The sequence below is a fragment of the Moschus berezovskii genome, chromosome 3 (genome assembly GCF_049115385.1).
Source record: "Moschus berezovskii isolate FMDL1 chromosome 3, NW_MosBer_1.0, whole genome shotgun sequence".
NCBI classification, from domain to species: Eukaryota; Metazoa; Chordata; class Mammalia; order Artiodactyla; family Moschidae; genus Moschus; species Moschus berezovskii.
Genome location: NC_142462.1, coordinates 50,898,657 through 50,915,035, shown reverse-complemented (window position 1 = coordinate 50,915,035; position 16,379 = coordinate 50,898,657). Strand labels below are relative to the sequence as shown.

The following is a 16,379-nucleotide window of genomic DNA, read 5'->3' as shown; positions in this document are numbered from 1 at the left end:
AGGAAACTTTACCTATTTTCATGTCCTTGAGGCTGAAGTGGCTGAGGCGGAGCTGGCTGGGCGATGGGACTGTTGGGGGTGGCCGGGCTGGGCTGGGCCAGTGGACTCTGTTGGGCCAGGGGGCTGTGCTGCTGGGCCATAGGGCTCTGCTTCTCTGAGCTGGGTGCTGAAGCGGGGCTGTTGAGTTCTGCAGTGGGAAACCAAAGAAGCAAATGAAGTCAGGTTGGCATTTGATAAAGGGCAAGAGGTGGCCAGAGATGGTCCCTCTGTCTCCTCACATGACTCAAGGCTATGGTTCTTCTAGTTTCTGTTAGGCTTTAAGCTAACAGCTTAAACTTAGCAAGTTCTAATACCCTCCTATAATTAGTATTCTTTCATAAATGGTCACACAGAGTCGGACACGACTGAAGTGACTTAGCAGCAGCAGCAGCAGCATAAATGATAAGGCTGCTGAACAAGGTTATGAACAAGAATCTCTTGTCCTTTGTCAGAAGAAAAGATTACAATAAAAAGTATTAAAACTACAAAAAATAATTCAAAGGACTCTAAAACATATTCTGCTTGTTCTAGCATTACTTGCTGAAGCAAAGCGTTTTAGCCATTACATTTTGGTTGTAATGAGAAGTCCTACCAGTATCTTAAAGTTTGAATAATGAATTAACCACAAGAAAACAAAACACTTTTCACAATCTTTTCTTCAGTTCCTTGTTAGTCTTATTTCCTAATAACCCTCTCTGTACTCCATGGTTCTCTAGAAAGAACATTCGACAGAGGAAAGTTAATCAGTTGTTCTTTGTTAAAACTGCTTCTTGGTCTTTCTTGTTATAGCATCAAATTTTCATCTGAAATTATCTCTCTGTGTTGGACTAAGAGCAGGAGAGACATACAGGAAAAGGGAGAGAAGCAAATCAGGTTTTTGTAACCAATTTTGCTTGAAGTTGACTTCTACTGAATATTTTATACATAATGCTATCTGCATATAACAGGTTAAAATGGTTATTTTTTTTTCCTGGGTGACAAAAAAGTGATATATTAGTGTTCCCTTATAAACCACTTTCTTCTTTCTTTGCTCCCACCCTACATTTAAAAATTTATTTTCCACCTGTATCAGCCTCAGCACCATGGACACTTGGAGCCAGATGATTCCACGCTCTGGTGGGCTGTTGTGGCTCTGTAGGATGAGTACGGAGGAGCATTCTTGTCCTTTTCCCACTGGAGAGCAGTAGCATCCCCACCCCAGACATGACAACCAAAAAGGTCTCCAGGCATCTCCAAATGCCCCCTGGTGGGACAAGATCATCTCTGCTGAGGACAGCTGTTTTATATTTAAAGTCAGGTGGCTACTTGTTAGATAGTCCCAGAGGAAATCAGGAGATGGAGGAAATGAGAGGGGTCTAAGGTGACTGAGCCTCTCCCTCTCCGTGTGGGACACTGTGGTCCAATCACCAGTGAACTCCAAAGACTGAATCCTCAAGTATCAGTACTGAGTTAGCAGCCTCAAACTAGTAGTGAACCCACTGTGTCTGGAAATAGTGAATTGATGGTGAATTGATGCTCAGAATTTCGTTGTTCTTTAAGGCACGGCTGTAGGTTGTAAGGCTTATGACTTCTCAAGCCTCAGGGGGGAGTCCTTGTACAGAGAAATTCTAAAGGCTAGGTGGGGATTTAAAATTCTTATCAGATGCAACATTTTCTAATGAGCTCTCTTTATACCACAAAACTTCCTCAAGCTTTTCAAAACCAATCTGACTTTGAAGAATCCTCCGGAGCTTAAGTGTTAACATGAATATATATATTTTTTCCTTCAGATTTGTAACTCTATCATCTGTTGAATGGGTTCTGGCTTAATATAACCGTAAAAACAGTACTCCAGGGACCAAAGGGAATGACTGAATAACCTGGTGCCTTAGGATTCACACTAGTTATCTATGACACCATACAGCTTGATCTTGGAATCACTGGTAATGAGTAAGCAGGATATGGGTTGCTCAGAGTGTTACTTTTTGCAAAACTGGATAACAACTTTGGACATCCTGATATCCCTGACCACAGCCAGGTGAGCTCAGGCACTTACCCTCCTGAGGAATGATGCGAAGGGTGACACTAAGACCCGCATCCTTGATGAGCTTCACGATGTCTGCATGAGGCATGCTGATGATAGACTGGCCGTTCACCGCTAAGATCCGGTCTCCCACTTTTAGCTTTGCACAGCGATCTGCGGGACTCCCATCAATGATGCGTCCGATTTTATGTGGCACAGCTACAAAAACACCCCAAACAGAAACAGGTATCAGGGCCATCACCAGTACAAGTTCTACCTTTGAGTGCCTGCCGCATAGGAAACAACGTGATGTCAGAATTTACCTTTTGTCAGTCTCTCGAGACTACAATCTTTTCTATCAAATGCAGCCCTGTGCATATAGCTGAAACCAGAGTTTCTACAGTCGAGGCTAAATTCAGTGACGGGCCAATTCCAAACACATGCACCTGAGATTCTCAAATTTTGAGGCAAATTATAATCACCCTAGGAGTAAAAATACAGCTCTTTGAGTCTCATCCTAGATCTTGTGAATCAGAATGTTTAGGAAGAAGGAGAAGATAATGGATTTTTAAGAAGCTCCTCAAGAGATTCCAATACATACAAAAAATTTAGAACCAGGGACGTAGAATACAGTACCCAAAGAGCTCATACTCTAGAGACAAAAATACAGTTTAGAAAAACACAATAAACCTGGGAAATTATATCTACCCTCTTCTATTTTACTAAGAGGAGAAAACAGGAAAGGGAAGAAATACTTACTTATATGGGAATTATCCAGCTGATGAAGAAGCTATGACCAACTCCCTACCCAACTATTAAGGTTAAAGGCTGGTGCAGTTTTCAACTATTACTTATTCTTTCTGATTCAGTGCAAGTGGTGCTAAGATCTTGTTAATATCTGGTATATAATGTAGTTCATCAAATTTAAAATTCCACTAAGATACACCTTTCTTTTACGAACCACAAGAAAGAAAAATAGAAAAAAAAAAAACCCTCTAGCATTGAAACAGTAACTCCATTTGACATAGCATGTTCTCTAATTTTTGAAATGTTAAAATACAAATAATATATATTACAATTAATGGAATATGGTATATGTCTCTCTAAAACAATGACAATTCATTTTGTCATCATTCATTTATATGCATGGGGAGAGCCAGGTTGGTGGGGATATAGATTTTCTAACAGGTTGACTTGTGTTCAATGTCAATGTCTGACTTCCTCAGTTCAGTTCAGTTCAGTTCAGTCGCTCAGTCGTGTCCGACTCTCCGCGACCCCATGAATCACAGCACGCCAGGCCTCCCTGTCCATCACCAACTCCCGGAGTACACTCAAACTCATGTCCACAGAGTCGGTGATGCCATCCAGCCATCTCATTCTCCGTCGTCCCCTTCTCCTCCCGCCCCCAACCTTTCCCAGCATCAGAGTCTTTTCCAGTGAGTCAACTCGTCTCATGAGGTGGCCAAAGTATTGGAGTTTCAGCTTTAGCATCAGTCCCTCCAATGAACATCCAGGATTGATCTCCTTTAGAATGGACTGGTTGGATCTCCTTGCAGTATAAGGGACTCTCAAGAGTCTTCTCCAACACCACAGTTCAAAAGCATCGATTCTTCGGCGATCAGCTTTCTTCACAGTCCAACTCTCACATCCATACATGACCACGGGAAAAACCATTGCCTTGACTAGACGGACCTTGGTCGGCAAAGTAATGTCTCTGCTTTTTAATATACTATCAAGGTTGGTCATAACTTTCCTTCCAAGGAGCAAGCGTCTTTTAGGTTAACTATTTTGGGGGTCAGATATCAATAGTGCATGGTGTCCTTATGCATGCCCTCAAGGTGCTGACCATATAGAAACCTGTTTCTTTTCCTTTTTCCCTTCACGACAGGAGCCCAGTGGGGAAACTGCCTGTCAGTGACTTGCTGCACTCCCTGTGGAAGTCAGGGACTGATTTCATCTGCATAAAGAGGCAAAGACACACTTCACCATTCATTATGCCCCAGGGATGTCTGTTCCTTAAACTCTCAATCTTGTGTCTGAGATACAGCGAAAGGCAGAACATCAACTAATGACCATGGTAAGGAAGGACAATCAGAGAGTTAATGAACCAGTACCTTGATCATATTTCTGTTGTGAAAGGTTATAGGTAGCATATGAAAATATTGGCTGAGCCTGTGTCTCTGAAGTGAAACTCATCATGTTGGAAGCTCAAACACATTTTTATTTACCATAAGCATGGATGGCTTTAATTAAGAACAACTTATGTACAGCATACTGATGATCATCTGAGAATCTTAGGACAATATATTGCTCAAGCAGAAATGTAATAAAAACTCATTCATTTACTAATTGTGTAACATGATATGGATATTGCAAGGTGTCTGGCCTTCAATCATAAACAGAGTGAACTTTCATTCCTGTTTTTGCCTCCTTTCATGGTCAAGAGTATCCTGGATCAGTCAATAAATGATAAGATCTCCCTGCTCATACTATGTAATATTGTTATCTATCCTGACCTTTAAACAACTACCTGACCTCTCTGACTTTCTGTATTTCAAAAGTAAAATTAGGATAATAATATAGTTGAACTCACAGGATGGTTCTGAGAATTAAATGAGTTATCATACATAAAATGACTAAAACAGTCCTTGGCATTAAAAATTGCTCTGTAAGTATTAACTCTTCATACATTCTATTACTGTTATTTTAAAGTGACATCACTATTGATATGTATGTGCTTCGGTACTGGCACCAGCTGAAATTCTGTCTGCATGGGTCAAACCTGTAACACAGCTAAAACGGAAGGAATACTGCTTATTATAGAGCAGTATCAGGGGAAAACAGCTTTATTTGGGAAAGAGAGGTATGTTTCATGGAAAATAGAGACACCAGGTGAGATCAAGGGTCCTGTTCCCTTTTCCGAGGTTTCACAAAAAAGGTGTTGCAACAATCTCTATAGGAAAACACTAACTTACAAGTAAGGGTTAATTATCCAAAGGAAAATGAGCATAATACAGATCTCTTCTGTATATGATGCATTATCTGCATTGAACTGCTCACACACACATACACACACTTACAACTACGTTAAAATTAATATAACTTTATCTTCAATAAATTATGAGATACCTGACAGGGTTATCATTGCATGTTTACAGCGTAGGAAACTGAGGCATTAAACAGTCTGTGGTCGGCCCAAGGTCACATAGGCTAACTGGGGTTTAGAATTCCAGACTGTCAGATGCCACAGCCTATGTCCTTAACAGAGCCCAACACTGCCTCTCTCACCTTCACCAACTCCTCCCTCCACTCGAGTGTTCCTGAGTGCCTAGTGCTTTCATTTGGTGAGTGCAGGCTGCCCCTAAAGAGAGAGTCCTAAATCCTTCACCATTGGCCCTGATCTAGAGGAGGGTGAAAGGCAGGAGGTTTGCTTGCAGCGGTTTCCCTGTGGCAGCTCTTTTGAAAGGCAAGGAAGGAGGAGAAAGGAAAGGGAGAAGAGGGCACCAGGGAGAGGAGAAAACAGGAAAATTGGATAGCTCCTCAAATCCCACTCAGCAAGGACTTCACATCGCAGTGTCATTCCTTTGAGGTAATTTCTCTGGGTATTAGAAACAATCACATTTGAAATGAAATTAAAAAATACATTTCAAAACACATACAAATGATATTTAGATGATTTGCTGTTTTGAATTACTCATGCCTCTGATCCCCACCATTACTGTGCATCATTAGAATTTACTGGGCATAAAACTCCAAATGTTTCAAAACAAGATTTCACACTCACACACACAGGCACACTCTGCTGCTATTCATTAATTTCCAGGCACTGTATTATACACTTATTTTAACTCCTTACAGCTTCAGTGTGAAACAGCTGTAAAAATTTAATAATCATGTTTATTTAACTGTTGAGAAAACAACAACAAAAATGTCAAAGCCTATGACTTGGAAACTTGGGGTTACTCCCTTCCTTTTTAAATATGTGACAAAGTGAAAGTGAAAGTCACTCAGTCGTGTCCGACTCTTGCGACCCCATGGACTATATAGTCCATGAAATTCTCCAGGCCAGAATATTGGAGTGGGTAGCCTTTCCCTTCTCCAGGGGATCTTCCCAACCCAGGGATCGAATCCAGGTCTCCTGCCTTGTGGGGGGATTCTTTACCAGCTGAGCCACAGGGGCTGAAAGCAATTTGAATTATGAGAAGTGAAGGACTGCCTGGTGAAACTTAGCTTAGGAAACCATGCTTGGAATTTTAAGATGAAAGTTTCATTCTAAATATGTGTATGGTGATAATTCTTTCGAGGTCATTTTCACTTTATTAGGGCAGGTAGCATAAAAACTGAAAACCAAGATAAAAGAATGAAAACTAAATTCTACAACAGTGTCCTGGAATGATGGAGTGGCTTACATAATATCTGAATGAGTACACAATGCAGGAATGGATGCCCCATCACCGAAGGGCCTGGAATGGCTTTATTCAAATAGTTTGCTCTTGGCATTTATTGTCATAAAACCAGTACCTGCAACTCTTGGCAAGTGCAGACAGCCTCACTTCCCTTTACCAGCATTTCCCCTCCATATATAAGGACATCAACTGCTACTGTACAACAAGGGGTATGTTCAGAGGAGGCTCCCTCTGGAAACAAGATACAGCTCCACTCGCTCTGTTATTAGGTCTACAGAGCTTGTGACCTAAGTACTTTCTGTGCATAGTTAATGAGATTACAGAGCATGGAAGAGGCCCTGACCTTGATTTCTATTATTAGGATGAATGGTAGTCATTAATTCTCTGAGAACTGATGATTAAGGTAACTGCAGGAGTGCAGTCCATTTAGACGGCATGCCTTCCAGAAATCATCTGTCAGGCAGCAACATAAATCAAGTCTTTGGATCAGGCCTCTTGACACAGTGTTCTTAAGATACACAGATATTTGGGAAAAGCTGCAATATGTCATGAATTTTTGGGCATACTGACATTGGAAGGGAGACAACATATTACTAGTTAGAAAATTTCCTTTAATTGTAAATCACATAAATCATGGAAAAAAGAAAGCCATCTTTTTCTTCTTTATTCATTTTTGGGTAAAACACTACTGTGCACTTACACTGCAATATGTTTCATATTTTCCTGTAGATGAATTGACTCTTTTGGCAATGCTCAACACTGCAAACTTGTTTTAGTAAGAATTTTCAGACATAATCAGTTGGACCAGATGGTCTCTAAGTTAGCTCTAAAGGTCTGGATTCTTTGGGTGTCTAGCCATAACCACTACAGGAAGCCATAATCTTCCCTTCTGGCTGTGGGTTTCTCTTCTGCTACCTCCTAGGGTCTATCCAGACACCTTCAGTCACTGGACAACCAATGAGCTCTTGTGTTCTCCCTTGGGTCAGTTCCCATCAGAAGGTAGGAGGACTTTTCTTGCTCTGGTGGTGTATATTTTCGGAATCTTTTGGTGATGGATTAGTCATGCAATTTTTAGCTGCATCATCCTACTAAAGGGAGTAGTGGATCTTCTTCCCACCTTTTCCCCCAATATTTCCTTCTTGTTTTATATGTATCTCATTTCAGAAAAGGAAGAGCCTGAGACTCATGTTTACATTTAATTATTTCCTTGTTAACGGACCCCACGAAGTAGAGTTGTATATTGAGGAAAGCATTAGATGGGGAAAGTGAATTCTGCATCATTCATGTCAAACTTACGAGGGAGAAGTTTCTGAAATGAAGGTGACAAAAATAAATACTTCAAAGGCAATCAATAGTATCAATTCTCATTAGCTCACAATTCCACTAATTTGTGAAGGTTAAACAACATGTCATTAGCTTAAAGAGGAGACAGAATTTAGTCTGGGTTTAGAATCTACGATCTGACATGAAAAGAATTTTTTTTTAACTAGAAGATTCCAGTTGGGTTTCTTAAAATCACCTGTGAAAATTATCTATTGCCTAGTTTTAAAATTGTGGGTCAGGGTAGGAAAATCAGTAATTCTATCAATAATACATTCCTGCACAGTATCTTCTGAGTAACAGGCAAAATGCTAGGTACAGTGGGGAAGACAACAATAAAATAAATGCATGGCATTTGCCCTTAAGCATCTCCCAGTCCAGTTGCATAGACCAGGGATAATCATATCAAATATTTAAAACAAAACACAAGTGGAAAATCTGTGGTGCAAGTAACATACAAGAGTAGAAAGGTGGGATGGATTATTGAGCCCAGGTGTGGACTTACAGAGTGATAAGGAAAAGGAAGCCACCCTAGGGAAGAGAGAGCACATGGCCCCAAGGCTAAGTGGCACCTCCCTTAGTGAAAAACTCATGATAGTAAAGGAGGTGCCATCATATCCATGAAGGGAGATGCACAGAGAGGATGCTTTGTGGATGGGGTCCCTTCAACCATCCTTATGTTTTCATGCTTCCCTGAGAGCCCAAATATGATGCCTTTGCCCAGCTTCTCCAGATATACAGAACAACAGAAGCGTAATTGTCACAGGATATTTCTAACATATGATGATGGATTCTGATTTTTTTTTGCAGGGGGAGCGCTTCGGAAACCTAAGCCTAGTGCTAATCTTGCTCATTTTCCATCTCTCTCCTTCCTAGAAGTCCCGAATGAGAATGTTCTATGGTGACAAGCCCGTTCAGCCAGCTTCCCTCCCTGCCTGCAGTGTGGCGCAACATCCTTCCAAAGAGGTTTTCTAGGCTAAGGGGTGAAGAGGTGGGGAAGACATGTGTTTGGTATTTTTTTTTTTTTAATTGTGGTAAAATTAAGAAAAAAACAGACTGCATGACTTGTTTTCCTCTAGAAGTCTGTAAGATTCAGATTTCCAAAAATGAAAACGTCTTCTCTGAATTTCATAGCCAAATAACTTGCAATCCAAAACCGAGCAGCTGGTGTTTTAAGGACTGCAGATTCCAAAAGTGCACTTTCCCCTCTCCAGCTCCCTTGAGTCATTCTCTTGTGGTTGAACAGTTTAGTTACCCTGCAGTTGGTAACAAGCAAGATAGTCAGACGAGAGAATGGAAAGAGGGCCCCACCACTGGCATTTTCGGAAGCCCGCTGAACTCTTGTTTCAAGGGGCAGAAAGACCACCTAAAAAGTTAACCACACGGTTGAAGAGGAGTAGACACTCATCAACTGTACCTTACATTTATGCTATTATTTTCCTGACAGTGAACTAGTAATCAAAAGAAAACTCATTGCATTAGGAAATGTATTTATCTATTACTTGATCATCCCATCCTGTAACACGAGGTTGAGGTAGCAACCTCATCTTGTTTGGAAAGATTTGGTGAACTTGTAGGCACAGGCCCAGTTTCATGCATGTGTGACCTCTGCACAGATTTCTACACTCAAAAGGGTCTTGTGTTTGGTTCAGTGGTGTACTTTCAACATCCTCATCTCCTTAATAATTTCTAAATAAGGACATCATGTTTTCATTTTCCACTGAAAATGAACATGGGTGTTGAAAATTTTGTAATTGATCAAAATCCGCTATGATTATACAATGGAGGCGACAAATAGATTCAATGGATTAGATCTAGTAAACAGAGTACCTGAAGAACTATGGGCAGTGGTCCATAATATTGTTCAGAAGGCGAAGGCGCGAACAAAACCATCCCCAAGGAAAAGAAATGCAAGAAGGCAAAATGGTTGTCTGAGGAGGCTTTACAAATAGCCGAGGAAAGAAGAAAAGCAAAAAGCAAGGGAGAAAGGAAAGGTATACCAAACGAAATCCACAGTTCCAGAGAATACCACAGAGGCCTCTTCAATGAACAAAGAAAGAGGAAAACAACAGGACGGGTAAGACTAGAGATCTCTTCAAGAAATCTCTAGACTTCTTGAAGATCTCTTCAAGAAAACTGTAGCTATCAAAGGAACATTTCATTCAAAAATGGGCACAATAAAGGACAGAAACATTAAAGACCTAATAGAAGCTGACAAGATCAAGAAGAGATGGAAAGAATACACAGACGAACTGTACAAAAAAATCTTCTTAATGACCTTGATAAACACGATGGTGCAGTCTCTCACTCAGAGCCAGACATTTTGGAGTGTGAAGTCAACTGAGCCTTAGAAAGCACTATTGCCAATAAAATACTAGTGAAGGTGATGGATTTCCAAATTTGGAAAACCCAGCAGCGGCCACAAGACTGGAAAATGTCAATCCTCATCCTAATGTAGTACTAAAGAATGTTCAAAACACTGGACAATTGCACTCATCTTCATCTCACGCTAGTAAGGTTATGCATAAAACCCTCCGAGCTAGGCTTCAGCATTTTGTGAACCAAGAATTTCCAGATGTTCAAGCTGGGTGTAAAAAAGGCAGAGGAACCAGAGATCAAATTGCCAACATTCGTTGGATCATATAGAAAGCAAGGGAATTCCAGAAAAACATCTAACTCTGTTCCATTGATTATACTAAAGCCTTCAACTCTGTGGATCATAATAAAATGTGGAAAACTCTTAAAGAGATGGGGAAGGGGGATACCAGATCATCTTATCTGAGAAGCAACAGTTAGAACCCTGAATGGAACAACTGAATTGTTCAGGATTGAGAAAGGAGTACAACAAGGCTGTTTATTGTCAGCCTGTTTATTTAACATATATACAGAGCACATCATGAGAAATGCCAGGCTGGACGAGTAACGAGCTGGACTCAAGATTGCCAGGAGAAACATCAACAACCTCAGATATGTGGATGATACTACTTTAATGGCAGAAAGCGAAGAGGAACTAAAGAGCCTCTTGATGAGGGTGAAAAAGCTGGCTTAAAACTCAGTATTAAAAAAACTAAGATAATGGCATCCAGTCCCATCACTCATGGCAAATAGAAGTGGAAACGGAGGAAGCAGTAACAGATTTCCTCTTCTTGGGTTCTCAAATCACTGCAGATGGTGACTACAGCCATGAAATTAGAAGACAATTGTTGGCAGGAGAGCTATGACAAACCTAGGCGGTGTGTTGAAAAGCAAAGATATCACTTTGCTGACAAAGGTCCATATAGTCAAGGCTATGATCTTTCCAGTAGTCATGTACAGATGTGAGAGTTGGACAGAAAAGAAAGCAGAGCACTGATTGATGCTTTTGAATTGTGGTGCTGGAGAAGACTCTTGAGAGTCCCTTGGGAAGCAAAGAGATCAAACTAGTCAATCTTAAAGGAAAACAACCCTGAATACTCATTAGAAGGAGTGATGCTGAAGCTGAAGCTCCAATACTTTGGCCACCTGATGTGAAGAGGTGACTCACTGGAAAAGACCCTGATGCTGGGAGAGATAGAAGACAGAAGGAGAAGGCAACAGAGGATGAGCTGGTTGGATGGCATCACTGATTAAATAGACATGAACTTGGGCAAACTCCAGGAGTTCATGCGGGACAGGGAAGTCTGAGGTGCTGCAGTCCACGTGGTTGCGAAGAGTCGGACACGATTTGGCTATGAACAATAACGGCAATGTGACTATATTCATAGTATATTTTGTCTTCATACCACTAGGTATCATTTCAGTGTTTGCAGTGGAAGGTGTAAACGAGAATATGCTATGTTATCAAGAAAAATTATCACAAAGGATGGTGGACGAAGGACCGAAAACAATTTCTTTCTCCAGTGGTGGCTGCATTTCTCATTCCCATGCACATCATTAGAAGAGATAGTCCAAATAATTGCTGCTGTTTATATTCTTAAAGATCTTTGATTCTTTATGTATTGATTCAAGAGGCCTAAAAGTTACCTTAATTTTCTTATTTCATTAAATATTCATATAAGTCACTCATTACTGAGCATCTACTAAGCATATATCCTTCTTTCCCTTTCTTTAAATAGATTTTTTACTGTTACCACGACATTTTAGGGCTTCCCTGGTGGCTCAGACAGTAAACAATCTGCCTTCAATGCAGGAGACCTGGGTTCTCATGGGCAGAGGAGCCTGGTAGGCTACAGTCCATGGGGTTGCAGAGTTGTACACGACTAAGTGACTAACACACCACATTTGAAGGAGTTTGTGTATTCTTTGCATACTATTTATATCCCTCATCATCTGACAAAACATTTAGACATGAGAGTGGCAGGAGCTAGAGAAACTTCAGAATAGTCATGCCCCTTAAATCTGTAGGTGGCCAGAAAGGCTTGCATGTGGGTATGTGGAGCTGGAGGGAGAAGATAGGGAAGCACTTCCATTTCTAGATATTACTGTAGAAATACATTTCACTTTACTATATACCCCAAGAAGTCCTTTTTTCCCTTGCTAATTTCCAGGCAGCTGGGACATTTTTTTTATTACCAGTTTTGGTCTGAAATTGATATAGAAAATGTGTCCTAAGTCAAATATCAACTCAACTCAACATTTTTTGCATTTCCCTCCAAAAATTCTGAAAAGGATACATATTTCCATCACTGAGTTAAATCAGTGACCCAAGATTTTCCCGTTATGGAGTAAAAACTAAAAATAGAGCTACTATATGACCCAGATATCTCACTCCTGGGTATATACCTGAAGAAAACCATAATTCATAAAGAAACATGTACCCCAAAGTTCACTGCAGCACTATTTACAATAGCTAGGATATGGAAGAGTGAAACTATCAAGAGTGAAATGGATAAACAAGATGTGTTACATACATACAATGGAATATTACTCAGTCATAAAAGAAACACAGCTGTGTCATTTACAGAGAGGTGGATAGACCTAGAGAGTATCATATAGAATAAGTATGTCAGAAAGAGAAATAATATTGCTTACATGTGGAATCTAAAAAATTGGTACAGATGAACTTACTTGCAAAGCAGAAATAGAGACAACAGACGTAGAGAACAAACTTACAGATACCAAGGTGGAGACAGGTGGTGGGATGAATTGGGAGATTAGGATTGATAACATATATACCACTATGTATAAAAGAGGTAACTGATGAGAACCTACTGTATAGCACAGGAACTCTACTCAGTTCTCTGTGGTGACCTAAAGGGGAAGGAAGTCTAAAAAAGAGGGGACATACGTATATGCATAACTGATTCATCTTGCTATATAGCAGAAACTAATGCATTTTATATTTCAATAAAAATTAAAAAAAATTAGCTTGAATTTATTTTGTCAAAAACAAAACAAACCAAAAAAAAAAAAAAACCAAACCCCAGGTGAATTCCTTTTGTTCTCCAAGATGGAATACACAGTCAGTAAATCCTAAGTCCTTTTTTGATGCACTCTTTCCTTTTGCTAAAGCACACCCTATAGTATCTTCCTATAGAAACTATACATGGGAGAAAGTAATGGTTCAATATTTAATGTTCTTCAGTTTTACTTTCTCATTTGATATAGAATTCTGGCTTTGAATTCTAAGTTGCATGAAATTTGAGGTTGAAAAATTCCTTTTTCCTTAGAAATTTGCTGGTATTGCTCTACTATCTTCTAACAGCCAGTGTTGCTACTGAGATGTCTGAAACTCCTTAGGATTTTTTTCCCTTGTATATAACCTACTTATTTTTCTGTTTCCTTTCAGAAATGTTTACAATTGTCCTTGTACATTTTGTGTTCTAAAGTTTTGCAGTGATGCATTTTGGTTCATTTCAGTATGGAGACATTTCTTTTAGTGTTGCTTTAGGGAACTTTTATTATAATATATCTTTGATAACTTCCATTCTGTTTCTCCGCTCTCTCTTTGTGAAACTCTTAAAAGTTAGATATTGACTTCCTGGATTGATCTGTTAATTTTATTATCTCTTTCATACTGTTTCTTTTTGTCCTACTTCCTGTGAGATTTCCTTTACTCTAACTTTCAATCCTTCTGTTGAATTTTTAACTTTAGTCAAGATATTTCCAATTCCTAAGAATTCTTTCTTTAATCATATCATTCTTTTTTTTTAACTAGCATTCTATACTTATTTTATGATGGTAATATTCTCTATCTATGTATGTAAGTGAGTAATCTTTGAAATTTGCTATTGTTCCATTTTTTCTTTTATTCTTTTATTAATTTGCTTGCTTTTCTGTTTTAAAAATACAAATTTCATGTCTGGTGGCCAAGGTTGTTGTTTTCCATTCTTCCCAAAGTTTTCAAAGTTCTGAGCTGGTCTGAGTTTCTAAAAGAAAATGGGCAGATCAGTGCTATTCATTTCTCTTTTTGGTTTCCTTTGTCTTACAAAATGAATTGCCATATTTTTGTCTTTAAAGTACCTTCCCCATTCATAGCCATCCCTTTCTTCTTTATTTACCACCATTTTATTGGTGTCTAAGAAATGGGAAAAGATAAACATTAATGACATAATTAATTAGAAATTGAAAATATCTTCTGTAAATTTTATTTTTTGCCATCAATATGCTGGTATACCAGTTAAAGATCTGGAATCTATTTGGGGAAAAAAAAATCAATATTTTATGGACCCAAACTTTAAAAGTCCTGCTGTTTCCTGTAGTCATGACAGATAAAACATAAAAGATAACTGATTTATTTTCAAGAGTTCAGAACATGTCATAAAATTACATTTCATCAACCCCAGGTATTGTGTTAAAAATGTTCAATGAAACCACACTTTCTTTCCTCTATATGTCTCGACTGCCATTGAGAATTCACACCCATCAATGTACTTGGCTTTCAGTAATTTCTCAGCAGGCCCAATAGAAATGGTTGATAGTTACAAGCAGGTGTTGCTGACAAGTCATGTTTCTCATTTTTACAGATGCAGTGTATTCTATCTCTGCCATCTCCGTTTTCCTTTTATAGCTTCTGAAATTGTGTTTTGAAAAAGTCACTTGGCTATCTTCACACAGTTTCCCTGTTACAACAGGTAAATGTCAAAAGCAATCAGGTGCAATATCAGCTTTTCATTGTATTCCCCTAAGCCCTCAGGTAGATAATAACTTCTTGCAATATTTTCTTAATGTAAACGGAAACAGATACTAACCCAGGCAAATGATCCCTCCTGAGCCAGCTGTCCTTTTCAATATGTTATCCAGAAGATTACATGAATATTTATTGGCTGCTTAGTTTCTCACAGAAGCCCAAGTTTCACTAACAAGGTATATCATGTTTTGACTTGAAATAATGCAATTTTGCATGACTGGATAAAACATGAATAGACCCGCAAGCAAAGGGTTCAAGAGATAGAAGACCTTGATCATATATTAATTTGAAAACAACTTTCAGTGTGACCTCTGAACAGCCAAATAAATCATATCAGTTTCCTTATTTGAAACATGAGACCATTACTGCATATAATTTTTCTTTCTTATCCTCATCTTTCTTACCCAAATATTACACATTGTAACTTCATTTGAATTTCAACTTGTATGTATTTTATCTAATCCCTTGTATTTTAAAGTATAGCAATTATATGTATTTTCATTTTTACTAAGCGGACATACATCTTCATAATAACTTCACTTGAGATCATCATCATCAGTTCAGTTCAGTCGCTCAGTCATGTCCGACTCTTTGCGACTCCATGAATCAAAGCACGCCAGGCCTCCCTGTCCATCACCAACTCCCGGAGTTCACTCAAACTCATGTCCATCGAGCTGGTGATGCCATCCAGCCATCTCATTCTCTGTCGTCCCCATCTCCTCCCGTCCCCAATCCAAATATCAATAAACTCAGATATGCAGCTGACACCACCCTTATGGCAGAAAGTGAAGAGGAACTCAAAAGCCTCTTGATGAAAGTGAAAGAGGAGAGTGAAAAGGTTGACTTGAAGCTCAACATTCAGAAAACTAAGATCATGGCATCTGGTCCCATCACTTCATGGGAAATAGATGGGAAAACAGTGGAAACAGTGTCAGACTTTATTTTTTTGAGCTCCAAAATTACTTCGGATGCTGATTGCAGCCATGAAATTAAAAGACGCTTACTCCTTGGAAGGAAAGTTATGACCAACCTAGATAGCATATTAAAAAGCAGAGACATTACTTTGCCAACCAAGGTCCGCCTAGTCAAGGCTATGGTTTTTCCCGTGGTCATGTATGGATGTGAGAGTTGGACTGTGAAGAAAGCTGATTGCCGAAGAATTGATGCTTTTGAACTGTGGTGCTGGAGAAGACTCTTGAGAGTCCCTTGGACTGCAAGGAGATCCAACCATTCTAGAGGAGATCAATCCTGGGTGTTCATTGGAAGGACTGATGCTAAAACTGAAAAAAAAATCATCATCATAGGATGATTTTTATTATTCTACCATGAGAAATGATTGAGAAGTGAAAAAGGCTGAAGAACCTCAAAATGTGTTCCCTTGTCCAAAGTGAAATACCAATTATAGTCTACAGGGAAGAGACCGAAAGTGAAAAAGAAGACACAAGGATGGCAAAAGTGTACATGAAAAGATCCTCAATATCATTAGTTTTAGAGAAGAAATGTA

The 16,379-nt window shown here is 39.2% G+C and overlaps 1 protein-coding gene across 1 annotated transcript in view; it reads right to left on the bottom strand.

Annotated features, from left to right (window-relative positions):
- Positions 1-16,379, bottom strand: part of MAGI2 (membrane associated guanylate kinase, WW and PDZ domain containing 2) — a 1,553,247-nt gene that overhangs the window by 155,541 nt on the left and 1,381,327 nt on the right. The window contains exons 16-17 of the mRNA XM_055420681.2: positions 2,075-2,260; positions 13-187 (exon numbers count right to left, since the gene is read on the bottom strand). Coding sequence (XP_055276656.1) covers positions 13-187; positions 2,075-2,260 — 361 coding nt within the window. The remainder of the gene's footprint in view (positions 1-12; positions 188-2,074; positions 2,261-16,379) is intronic.